A 13996-nucleotide genomic window follows, 5' to 3' on the forward strand; every position below is an offset into this window, starting at 1 on the left:
TCTTGAGCACAGCTGAAATTCTGACCTGCTACTATGAGCTAGATTGAAAATGATCTAATCTAAAAGATTAGCTAATAAGGACAAGATTCTGATATCACAGCAGTTTTAAATCAGTTTGATGACTTCATTGTTTTCTTAAAGATAAATTCCTTGGTGTGTGGTCAGAATTGTGCTGGAAAGCTGAATTAGTTTTGCTTTTATTAAAAGTCGACAATTTCAATAAAGCGTGGCATGAAAAGTGCCAAGTGCTACTGGAAATCATACTCAGAATGCACAAAAGAGCTTCTTTATCTGATAAAGATTAACAAAGCTTCCTGCAGAGACCTGACAGAAGACTAGGCAAAACAATTCCTATCCCCACCACTCGTTTCCAAATCCTAGATCTGTCCAAAATGCTGATGTGTCTATGGGCAAGGGTGGGAGGAGTAACTTAAAAATTGTTGGACAACACTACTGCCTTTTTCTTAAAGCCTGTAGAAGTTCCACAAAAAAGTTAAATCTCTGCATTTTGTTGATCTTGTTTAAGTTTCAAGTGTTACTTTTAGTCAGCTTAGCATACAGTCTCGTTTTAGTCCAGAGATGCAACCTCATGAAAACAATTTAATTTTGGTGTCTCTATTTGCAAAGTTTGGTGACACCTATGCATGAAACTACTGTTTAGAGAGGCTGAGCTTCCAGGATTTGCCTATTAGAACACTATCCAATTTGTCCATTTTTTGATTCCCCCATCCCATCAAAAGGCTTGGCTTGAGGAAAACTGGAAGCTATAATTTAATTCTGTACACTCTTGTTTATGTTCTCTAATTCTTGAAAAGTTCAGCAGAAATTTCTTTTCACAGCAGAAGTCAGAGAAACCTCCTCAAATGCACCAACACATAAAGCTCTCTGTCTACCCAGGAAGAAAGATTTGGGCTAAACATTAGGGGAAACTGGAAACAGTCTGATTGAAGAGATAGGGACTGTCCATCTGCCAGGATTGAAACAGGGACAGTCAATCCCGATTTAACACAAAGGGATGAACTTTTCTGTGATCACTTCCAAGATGATTCTATTTCTCTTTTGGCAAAATTTGTAGATTAAAATTAAATGACCCACATAGCAAGATATCATGCGGATCCATGATCAGGAAACATGTAGGAATTTATGGCTTAAACACTTTGTAGTAAATGGAATGTGTAAAATTTGGCATATATTGTTCTGTGACAGTTATATTGTGAATGGTGTCAAGAACAACATGATCCTTAATTTACTACTGGCCTTAAGGAGTTTTGACTTCATTGATTTCTGAAGAGTTGTCTCCAATTATTTCAGCAATTACCACTGTCAGCTTATGCTAACAGGTTCCCTGCTTCACATAAACAATCTCACCACATTCAAAATATTTTCACTACGTTCACTATTCCTGAATATCATGTCAGAGAGAACTCATCCAACTGGAAACTACTTGTAACCACTGCAAGAAAGCACTGCACTGATTATGCTGATATAAGACATGCCTTTTCATGAAAGCATGTCATGGGACATCTATTGTGGTTCAGACATGACAACGCTGACTATGAAATGCCTTTTGTTTCACTCATGACACTGTGAACCCTTTTAGGCTCTAGCTGCTTGATGGTAGTCAACATATCTCAATGCAGAGAACAATAACAAAGGGTTACATGATATTTAACCTATTACGATGCTTTAAATTCTTGGTATATGCAGTTAGGACTAGCTTGGATAATTATCCATTGGGACTCGGCTTTCCTGCAGAAACACAACTGTGCTTTAGATAATGTTCTTTCCAGCTGTTCAGCTGGACACAAGTAGATGGAAGGGGGGGCAAATGAGATAGTAATTCCAGATGATAGAAAAGAGGGAATGGAGAGGACAGAACAAAGGCCATTGTACATTTAAAAAAGGAATGAAAAAAGAGAATTAGAAATAATGTCTGAAGAATGCTGAGAGCCCTGCTCATAATGGATGTAGTGTAGGCAGCTTGACACATAGATAAAGCTTTCCAACAACATGAAAAATAAAACAATGCCACAATAGAAATGCTTCTATCTCAATGAATGAAGGACATATCCTTCTAAGACTTTGCCTAGATGCAAGGAGATTAAAACACTGATCTATTTTTTCCTTAAGTTATTAAAATTTAAAGATCAATCATGATGCTCCTTTTTTTTTTCAGGTTTGAAGTAAACTTCACTCTGTATCGCTTAGGCTGTTGGAGAGGTTCACAAAGGCTAAGGTGGCATTACACTAATCGCAGCTACATGCTTGCAATGTCGAAATTGGTCCCATTCTGTGAGGCGTTCAGTACCTTCAGTATATGGCTTGGAATTCTCCATGTACGCTTCTTGCTGCAGCTATGGTGGTCATACAGCAACTCAAAAGACTTCTGCACCTTCTATGATGCATGAACTGAAAAGTATTTCTAATACTTGAATGAAAGTAGAGTAAGATTCTTTAAAAGCATTTTGGAAACAACATACAGAACACTATGCAAGAAAGATGAGCAAGGTTTATAAAATGGCTCTCAATTGATTATTAAAACTAAGAAATGCATCTTACATACATCAGATTACATCATACCTAAATTGAGAACAGGGAACCCACAGTTTCCCATACTATTTTAAAATTCTTGCTGTTCAGACCTAGAGGTACATTTCCTGTTTTTTTGGTTGGACTCCTAATGATGAAGAATGCTTACCCTTGGGAATTTTGCTGACATTACATTTACGTTTTCCAGATGTTTTGTCCATCACTTCAACAAAGAAACAAGGTTTCTTTTTAAAGTCAAAGTGAGGAATGACCAGGTACTAATTAATGCCAAGGATTCATCTGAAATAACAAGCCGTATATTCCTTATCCAAAGACTATCTTGTGATTAACAGCACCACAAAGCTTATCAGTTTCCTTCTGAAAAGATTCAACTCTTCATAATTGATAAAGATGAGTTGCATATTAAAACACAAACATGTACAATGATATAAGAATCAGGTAACTATATTAAAAGCTTAAAAGTCAGGACATTTTTAAAAAATATTCTTACACTGCAGTTACAGGCACTAAAATACCCTATGTATATTTTATGGTTTCCATTTAACAACAAAAATATTAAGGACAGGGTTTGCTCTGTAATTGGCCTTGAGCAAGGAGCACAATAAAAGCCGTGTTGCCCCAAGAGATGACTGGGAATCGTTCTGCCACTCCCTCCCTCCTTATTCAGTCCCCCTCGAGTTAAGGGAATTGCTCCTCTGGTTTAAGTTAACTGTATGCTTAAATATGTTCCTGAATCAAGGTCTAAATTACTGAAGTAAATAGCTGCAGCTGTAAATATTCAACATGGAGCAGACATATTGCTAAAGTATTTGCCATTTCAATCATTCTTTTGGTGTAGAGAGACATCTTGAAGTAAAAATAGAAATATATGTACCAAAATGTTGCTGAAACAATTTCTACTCAAACTTCTTTTGGCTTGAGACCAAATATGCAAAGTTCCTGCTGGAAAGAGGAATTCCTCTATTAGCACGGGAACAAGGCGAATCAAACTATATGTTAAACTTCACTAGTATCTGAGATAGGGAGACCTACCTCCAGAAAACTGCAGAGGCTCAACAGTCACAGCTGACTACAACTGATACTGAGATAGGCTTTAGCTCAGAAGACAATCTTTTTTGTTATGCACTTTTCAGGATGGAAACAGATATTGGTAGGAAAACGGGGGAAAAGACAGTGATAACACTCACTGGTTTGGTTTGCCTCAAGAGGAACATGACTACCTCTGCTGCTTTTCTTCTGCATATGGAAATGTGAGCTTCGTAGTCAAGAGAGAAGGCAGAACAGATATAATTAACTTTTCACTTCTTTAGGAGTGTGAGAAAGCAAATAAAAAAAATTCTTGTGCATCCACTGCTGAATGGCCACCCTACCAGGTCAATGGGTGGAGGCAGAGCACCCCACACCCTGTTTAAAAAACTGCCCTATGCTCAACATCATCTCAGCCTAAGGACCACAGGCCTCATCAGAACTGCTGAAGTTGTTTGAGAACTGCTTGGGACAACTGCAATCCAGGCCCAAACTCTGAAGGCCAATTCTAAACCACTTACGGTTTAAATCACTTCTGCTTAGGACCAGAGGCAATGGACACAGATTGGATGCTGGGAAATTGCAGGTATCCATTAGATACCTGGAGAAATTGCTTATTTCAACTGCTTCTGGAACAGATTGCTTAGAAAGGCATTGGTATCTCCAAGTTTGAATGTGTTTGAAACTTGACTGGAGACATCTCAGAACAACCTGCTCTAATTAGACTTGCTTTGAGCAGTAAGTAAGTTGGATCTCTAGAGGTCCCTTCCAATCTAAATTATCCTTTGATTCTATGAAAAGTTGAAAAATAACTGTAAGATCTGGACCATCCTGGAGTTAAAAAGTACAGGGAAGTTTGACTGGAAGTCATACAGAAAGCAGGATTACCAGAATTTTCCTGCAAAGAAGAGTGAAGAAGCTTGACTACAACTAGCACGGAGGGGAGGCATTCCCTGTTTCTGACTGTAGTCACATTGGTCTTGTAGCTGTTGGCAAGTCATACAACATCACCTGAGAGCTGAACCCTTACTGCTTCATTTCCATCAGCTGGAGCTAGTCTATCTGTCCTGTTGAAAATCAAATTTTAAAGGTCTCTTTTATAAGAACGGATATGTTCATGAGCTTGTCAAAGCATCACGGATAACAACTCAGAAGACTGAAATCTGAAGATTAAAAGAGAATTTTTGGCATAAAAATTTCCTGGTGAACCAGACAGAATAAAAATTTGTTCTGGAGGATAGTAGCTATTTTTCTAAAATATTTTTCTACAATTTGGAGGGTGGTAGATAGAATTTATCTGCTAATCAGATAAAGATTCAAATCTACTGAAATTTTTATCTGATTACTTTTAGGTTTGTTTGTTTCCCACTGGGCCATGTGTGGCTTGGAGACTGTCCAAATTCTTTCCTTAAAAGCTTTTCTAGGCTATTGGCTCAGGATATGGGCAAGAGAGTGAAGATCTTTCAGAACATATTCTTTTCTGATTCTTTCTAACACACTGTGCGCTCCCCAATTCATAATAGGGTAGAGGCCAAGGGATAGATATCTGAGATGTATCACAGTATCACAGATGACCGCAGAAGATGCCATTTCCTTATATTAAAACCTATTATTTGAAAACTCTGTAACTGAAAAGACACCGAGCTTCTGTTACAGTCTCAGAGTTTTAAAGAGGAGTCATAAAATGTCAGAATGTCCAGAGCTATAGACACATGTAAAAGGAAATGATTAATGTTTTGACATTATCAACATGCTGATACTATCCTAGTAATGCAATGCCATAAGTGGAATATACTAGTTTAGCAGAATTTCAGTAGGTTTATTTACAGAAAAAAAAAAAAAAAGAATATTATGAATTTATAGGTCATTTCAAAGCAAGAATATTTAAAAAAATTTATTACAAAAATGTCCTTATCGAAATACCCAAAATACTGGGAGATAACAAATTCCAATATCAGGCTGGCTACTTTAAGTTAGAACAGCAAACTGGGGTAGGAAGGTCTGTCCCTATTATGCCACTGATTTCCTTAGTGAGCTATGGCAACCTACAAAACCTGTCCCTGCTTTTATTCCCCATCTCCAGAACATTTTATGCACAAATACGTGGCCAGGGAATTTAGGTCATACAAAGGGAGTCATTTAGCCCTCTAGCTATCTAAATATCTATTCTTAATATATTTGGACAGATTCAGAAGATATGCTGCTTTACCTTTCTCAGATGGTAAAAATAGAAGTAGCTAGGTATTAATTTGATGCACTGGGTGTTAGCCTGGCATACGACTTCAGGCATATCAGCAAATACATATTGTTGGAGCAGCAACTAAGTTGAGCAATGTTCAGCTTAACGTTACCTTTTCTGTTTAGTAATGATGTGAAGAATAGTTCTACAGTGTTTTTCTTTACTGGTTCTAGTAATTAAGTGAAACATTGTGTGGTAGGTACTGAAGTATGCAGAAATTAGGACACAACTGCCAATCTGAGCTAATTATTTTTCTTACAGTTGTATTTATCTAATTTGTGCTGATGGGTTGGGGTCTGTATATTATGGTTATTCTGTGACTAAATAACATTGGGACGACGCAGAGGCTGGGGGCAATGCTAGACCCTTCTACCCAACAGTCAGAAGCAAATTAAATTCACCACAGGTCAAACTATTACCTGGTTTTAAATAACGTCTGGAGAATCTTCTACTGCAAGTTGCACCTATGCTGAGGCATTTCTTTTGGCACATCTACCTGAACTGAGCTTAAATCCTAACCTGCCTTTCATCCAGATGGGTGACTCAGCTCAGCGGTTTTGTTAAAGGAAATCCAGTGCCTTTCTGACACACAGACACACGCTCTCTTGGTGTTCAGCTACATGATCCTTTTGTCTGAAAAGAAGAGCCCAAGTATATTTCAGAAAGATCAGATTTTTCATTTGGCTTATGGAACACTTATAAACTAGGACTCCTAACTGTGATTCCCAAACACAAAACAAAGTCAAAGGTTACAGCATATGTTTTTGTTTCAGCTTCTCCAAATTACTTGCAAATGTATTCAAACACAATATGAGGAGATACTTTATTTTATTGCAAATAACAGACTACAGGGTGCTGCAAAAAAGGCTGAGGTACCTCAAGCATAAACATGGAAAGAATACATTGGTTTAGAAACCCATAAATCCTTATTTGAATCTGCCAACCTGAAAGCCAAGTAAAGCCCGAAAAAACTATTTTTCCTAAATGCTATGTCTGATTAAGCCATACTATTAAATGACAGCTGAACTTTAACATTAATATGATATTATTTAAATAACTGCATGATTTTTTTTACACTAAAATGATGAATGATTTTTGGACAGCTCAATTGACATAAAGCAAGAAACCCCTTTAATGAGATTTGACAAAATGGAGACATATGCAGAATATTCGTTACAGCTCATGTCGCAGAGCCCTTCCTGGGGAGACTTGGGTTTGGTTGTGTCTTTTCTTTCGTTCATTTTTTTTATAGTTTATTTTGATTGTCTACAGGCACTGAACCATCCCTTTCAATTGCCACTTCCTTTCTCCATGGATTTTGAATTTAGCTTGTGTCATTTACATATTACTCTTAATCAGAGAATTTTATATGTTACAGTTAGGAGTTGGAATTGTAAGAAATCTGTGGAATGAAGGCATGAGGTTCAGTCATTTTAACCTTTGTCAACTGGGTATACAAGGAACTAACAAGGATATTTTTCTGAGGAGACTTATGAAGAGATAAAGCTTGCACTAAAGAACAACTTACTAAATTCTGGTGTTGATATTTTCCAAGCCAAGTGACAAATCAACAACTCTGCTAGAACTTTCCCTTCTTTTTTTTTTTTTTTTTAAATAAGAAAATTGCATTAAGCAAATATGCAACACACAAGCCCATGGCAAGGGTAATTTCGTACTGAGCACTTCAGAGGATGCTCTAAAGTCCTTTAAAACTGTGTTTTCATAGCACCCAGCACCACCTACTAGACGGATGCTTTTCTTCTTCAGGAAGCTGAATATATACAGAAATATGGACATCACAGAGAAGCTCAGGTGCTGTTTCACTGGGTAAAACCCACATATCCAGAGATGCCACTAATTCAAAAAATCTGTCTGGGAGGGTACTGATGTAAATTTAAGGTGGCTACTAACCACTGGATAACTCCCTCCCTGCAGTCCCACATAGATTTTCAGAATGCTGCAAAATTTTCCTTTCTGTATCACCTCAGTTTGATCCCAGGGACAATTTTCATACCATTGAAAGCATGGAAGAAACATGCTAAACCCACAAGGTCTGACAGTGTGTCTGCCCCATCTCTTCAGACAGAATTGATCATCTTCACCTTTCCTCTGTGTGTAAATTTACGCTGCCCCAAAACAACATTTACAAACTTTCTCACGTAAACTCTTAACAGGTAAAAAACCTTGAAAACACCAAAATTACTCAAGAATAAGGAACACAGGAAATCATCATCAAAAAGCTTAATTTTAGAACACACATACAAAAACCTCACACATACAAAGAAACAAAGATGAGAAATGATTGAGCAAGGGGTAATCCCTCAGGCCTTCTATCTAACCATGCCTGCTTCACTATCGGCATTCATTCAAAGACATTCTACATAGCAGCCTGCGTAGAAGAAGTCAGGTACGTCAGCAAAATGCTGAGGTTGAATTAAGAATAAAAATAAAGGCACGGAGGGAGAGTGAAAAAAAAGAAAGAGCAGAAGTGTCCCTACCTTGGCCTTACCTTCGCAACATTCCTGTCAAAATCCTGGAACTCTTCCCCAGGTTCGCATCTGTTTCTCTAAGCTGGGGAGAAAACAGTCCCATTAAAGGCAAAAGGCACAGGTACTCCATTCTGTACAAAGCACAGATATTTCTACTGTCATTTGAGTCAATCAACTTCAGTTTTAGCCCACAACAAACTTGCGTAAGAAAGCCACCAAAGCTCTGGAATTTAAAAATGTTTTGTCTGGTTTTCACTTACTTGAAGATGAAATCCATGGCAGATAAGACACTGAGGCAACAAAGATGAACCAGGATAAAGAGCAAAAGCTTTACAAATAAAGGGTTGCAGGTAGAAGCTATATAAATTGGTATCCATAACTCCCATTGATGTGTGTATGTGTATTGGTTATGTATATTAGTGAGGGCATCAAGGGATGAAGAGACAGCCATGAGCTCTGTTGTTGATGCTTTATGAAAAGAAGCACAGACATATCTTTCTTCCACTGTTTTTCAAAGACAGTAGTTTAAAGAAAAAGCAAAAATACAAACCAGTGTCCTTTTACCAATTCTATGGGAACGATATATGCCTATACTGTCCCTGAAATACAAAACTTGTACTGACCTTACAGCAGCCACCACTGGGATAGATGCCCAAATACTTTGTGAACAGTATATAGCATGTACATGAGGCACAGCTGTATACTATATATTTTTGCATGTAATGATCACTCACTCACTGAAAATAGCCTTTTTGTAGTTTATTAGGACACAGGAACGCTACATTTACAGCTAAATTTAATTAGCTGACTTGTTCTACAGCTCTCAAAAATCTTGCAAAATAGGTAAAAGCACAACTGAATGTAAAACGAAGTTGGGGAGATGAAAAGTTATGAAGCAAATTAACTTTATATTAAAAAAGAACAATTACTGCTATTCATCTTTAAAAGGGATTAAAAAGTCCCCTCTATTTTTGCGTTTATTAGTGTCCCACAAAGGGATGTCTGGAAATGAAGAAGGGTATAGGAAGAAGAGAGTTACTCTCCCATTGCCTCTTTTGCTACCAGTAGCTAGAGGAGAGACATCTTTTTACTTTTTAGAGGTCTTGGAACATCAAAATCTACTCTGAATGATAATGTAATGATTGTCAGTTATAAAAAGCAGGGACCACTGTTTCTAATGTGCCTGGAAACACAGCTGTGTGTACATACATAAAAACATTCTTCCCCTTATGAAAGCTGAATATTTACCTCTTCATTCTCAAATCAGATTGAAAGGATTACCTGACTTCTTACTAAAGAAACTTTGTGGTAGAAGACAAAATGCATCCTGTGTTATAAATCCATCAAAACAGTAACACTGCCAAGAAAAGTGGCAGTCTTCCAATAACAAATCACCTTCACCATAACAAACCACTATTATATCTTGAATACACGCACAGCAGCAACTTTAAAACCAGGTTCTATTCTGGAGCCCAATACTGTAAATATTTGCTACCAGATTTAATGTTTATTACTGAAATCAGTAGTCGCAATCAATGACACATAAGCTTTTTGCATAAATTTCCTCCTTGTTCTTGTAAGAGCTATTAAGGAAATGCCAAGTAGAAGCTTGGATTGGATACCACCATCCAAGACTTGCTCTTAGCAATATCCTATTCAGAGGGAAGGCTTGCAGTGACTGTCAGATCTCTGTAATTATGTGCCATGATGGAACAAAGATGAGCACTATATTCCACGGAGGCCATTCCCTCATTTTTTCCTGATTCATCTAGATAATTCAAGCTCCAGAAAAGCAGTTTAGCCCAGTTTGACACAAGTAACAGAAGAAAAAACGTCACAATAATTTTTAAAAGGCTCATTAAAAAGCCAAGTACTTATCTATGCTAGAAGGGAATCTGAAGTACAAATGTATGCTTTACATTGGTCTTTTATTATTCATAAAGATGCATTTAACACTTGGGGCTTCTCCTCCCTTTTCACAGAAAAGTAGCTCTCTCCTTTTTACCATTATATGTTTGATCCTAACTTTCCTCTCTTGCTGCAGGATTCTACCTGACAGCTAGAATCAGTACTGATAATTAGGAAGGGGAAGCTGAATCTTAGAGGTTTGACAAACTCCTCTAAGCAAGACAACCTCATATTTTTATGGTAATAAAAAAACCCACAAAATAAGCGAAAAAATGCTAAAAAAGAAACAAACACGTACACACATAGTTGGAAGATCTCTAGCTACCTCCCAAGAGAACACTAAAAAAACACCTTTTCTTCCTGCATGGGCAGAAAAAACAACATAAAGAGTTCCAAACTGAGAGTTTTTTTATTTATAGCTGAAATATCTGATGATAGTTCTTCCATCATTTCTTTACCAATACCAGTGCACTGCAGAAGCCAAAGAACTGGTGGCATGCAAACCCATTAAATGGCACGTGATGGCACTTCCATGTTTCACAGAATTGCTGTCGTGAAAACATAGAATCATAGAATCGTTTAGGTTGGAAAAAACCTTTAAGATCATCAAGTCCAACCGCTAACCAAACACTGCCATCCCACCACTAAGCCATGTCCCTAAGCACCTCATCTACCCACCTTTTAAATACCTCCAGAGATGGGGACTCGACCACTTTCCAAACATTTTGAAAGATGCTTTGATATTAGCAATGGCAAATCTACATGGTGTTTAAGAAAGCTTTTTAAAAATATATTAAAAAAATAATAATGAGAAAGGAAGGAAGATGAACAAGATGCTGTTGTTGATATTTTGTCTGCCTTAGGCATTTTAATTCAAGGTTTTCCTAAAAAATGTTGCATCTTTTTGTGTCCTTTATACTCCAGTTAACCTATCCGACTCTTATAGCAGAGCTTTTATCCCTTCTCTTTGGCTTAAAAAAAAAGTAGTTTAGAGAATTCCTCTTCACAACTTTTATTACACATGTATTCTGCACTGCACATGATCTTCGTTTATGCAAAATGATAGTAGCTATGTCCGGCATTTTTCTTCATTCAATTGTTTTACTCTACAGACAGAAAAACTCTTATATGTAAATTTAACCAAACTATAGAGACACTAACTCATTTAAATTTTGCTCATAAGCAAATCTTCCTAATTTTCACAACATTGAACTGCTAAGAACTGACCATCATACTCAAGCTGACATTTGACTTTCAGAAGACAGGTTTGGCCCCTGGCTGATTGGATAATATCTCTCTGTATTCAATGTAAAGCTATTATGCGTTAACAGAGCACCCTCTGTCCTGGTCTTCTTTAAAAAATCTCCACAAAATGGAAAACTTGCCAAGTTATCCAAGATCATCCCTGACTGTACACCTGAGCATACAGACACCTGGGACAGATGCACTCGTGTGGCTCCACTAGAAAACCTTTCTGTATTCCCTAAACAAAATATTTTAAGGGGCATATGACAAAAACTTGGAATTTGAAATCTTCCATTTATGACAAGAGGTCTTTTGCTGAACTGTAATGGAGACACTTTCCTAGAATACCCTTATTTCTAATCTTGCTCCTTGCACCTTATAGGATTTGCCATCAAAGAAATTTGCTCTTCGGGTGGAAAGCAAAGAAAAAGGAAAGTTACGCTATGAACCACACGTAGAGTCATCAGAACTACACTTGTCTTTCCCAAAGATTTTTAGGATCAGCAGAAAGGGATACACATTATTCATCTCCATCGCCTAGGTTTTACTTGGCCAGCTAGAAACAGAAAATCGTCTCAGATTCAGCAGTCACTAGGGATGTGAGGTGTGGAGGTGAAATAAGACACAGAGTTGCCTGAATGACACTTGGTAAATGCTCACAAACCTTAGTTACATTTAATGATTTAGTTATACTTAATGTTTTAAAGTAGCTAATGCCCAGGACTTCAGAAAGCAACTGGTACAGCTGACAGAAAATGCCTCATTAAAGCTGTCACATAAGGCTTTACCAGCCAAAGCTATCCAGGTAAAGAAACTCCCTGGGACAGATAAAGGAGTTTTCTGAAGTGGCGTTGGTCAGCTGGAGGCCTGTAGGAGGACTTTGCTTCGGCAAAATTGGACGTTCAGGAAACTATCTGATCAACACATCATGGACAGAGTCACAGGTGCAGTCACCCCTGGTTCTGTGAGCAGAAATCAAAACCAGGGAGGCAAATTTCTTAGACTGAAGTTCAGAGAAGTTGTATGCATTGGATGGGATGGGCTTCTGGGCATCTTCATTAATGTTGCAGAGTAAAGAGGATCCCTATGAGGGCAACATAAGCCAAAAATGACACAGATATGTTACCTTGACTGCAGTGACAGAGCAGCAGTGTAAGAAACCACTATCTGTTCCTTCACACAGAATTGCCTAAGGATTTGCTAAAGAATTGCCTATTAGCATTTGCAGCCAGAAGGTTGGTCAATTATTAGAAGCGAAACCATGATACTGAACTTTGTTTCATAGGAAGTCCAGGAAGTCATTGCAATGGACACTACAACATATCCTTCCAAGGACAGAAAACTGACTTAGCGGTGATGTGAGAGAAACCTTGCTTCCAACAGCGGTTTGGTGACTTCAGTGTGACTGCCTGTAGGGGAGGCTTTGCAGGATTGGGCCTGTATAAGACACTTTCTAAGTACTTTCCTGCAGATAGTGATTACATCTCACAATAGGAGCGGATTTATATGAAACTAATCAATATGCTGGTTTATTTTTGCATGCAGAGAGAACTTGCCCAGGCCAAATAAAACCCAAGACCAGCAATTACTTATTATCAAACTTACCCTTTCCCGAGCACGCTGGATCTTCTCTCTGTCATGGCTGAGGTTTTCCAGCATCTCCTGTCCAATCTGCTCTGCATTAAAAAATCAAAATGTAAATAATGAAAAATATAGCTTGTGACTGTAAGGCCTCAAAATGCCAGCTTAGATTGTAACAACGGCATTTAATACATGTGGTAGCCTAATCACTCCTCCTAACTGCAAAGCAGAAGACATCATTATACTAAATTTTAAGTTTTTCAAGCAACATAAAACTGAAGAAGTAACAACCAAACCAGAAGCTGTTCCCCTGCAATCTCTTGAGGTTGTCTAGGCCCTGGGAATTGATGCTGATCTTTGGTCTGTGAAACAAAAGCAAGAAGACTTTCAGACTTGCTCTAAGTGCTGGGTGTTCATCCTTCCCACATGCTCCTTAAACCCACTCCTTCTCTTAGGTCAGGAAGCCTTTGCTAAAACACCAGCCCTCCTTATACCTCTAAAACCATGGAGAAGTCATATTAGAAAAAAACCACTGTCTGTGCCTCTCAGCACTTACCATTGATGCTTAAATAAAAGCTATTCCAGGATAAGCCCAGTTACTGGTGTCTATTTACTCCATCATCACAGAATCGCAGAATCACAGAATGGCTGGGGAGAGCAGGTTGCACAGGACATCGTCCAGGCGGGCTTTGAATATCTCCAGAGAAGGAGACTCCACAGCCCCCCTGGGCAGCCTGTGCCAGTGCTCCATCACCCTCAAAGTAAAGAAGTTCTTCCTCATCTTCAACTGAAACATCCTATGCTTCATGGACTATTTCTGGCAAGCTTACAGATACGCTGTAATGGATCTCCTGATGTTTTTAATAGCAGACATATACATTCATCTATTGTCATTACCCTTTGTTTACACACAGGAGTTGTTTGCTTCCGCAGCTTCCGCTGAACGAAAGGTTGCGGA

At 38.1% G+C, this 13996-nt stretch overlaps 1 protein-coding gene across 1 annotated transcript in view; it reads right to left on the bottom strand.

The window, feature by feature from the left end:
• The window catches only part of VTI1A (vesicle transport through interaction with t-SNAREs 1A), a 274540-nt gene that overhangs the window by 98576 nt on the left and 161968 nt on the right, over positions 1–13996 (bottom strand). Inside the window, exons 6-7 of the mRNA XM_009643452.2 lie at positions 13063–13133; positions 8325–8386 (exon numbers count right to left, since the gene is read on the bottom strand). Coding sequence (XP_009641747.1) covers positions 8325–8386; positions 13063–13133 — 133 coding nt within the window. The remainder of the gene's footprint in view (positions 1–8324; positions 8387–13062; positions 13134–13996) is intronic.

This window comes from Egretta garzetta, unplaced genomic scaffold (genome assembly GCF_000687185.1).
Source record: "Egretta garzetta isolate BGI_Z169 unplaced genomic scaffold, ASM68718v1 scaffold8, whole genome shotgun sequence".
NCBI classification, from domain to species: Eukaryota; Metazoa; Chordata; class Aves; order Pelecaniformes; family Ardeidae; genus Egretta; species Egretta garzetta.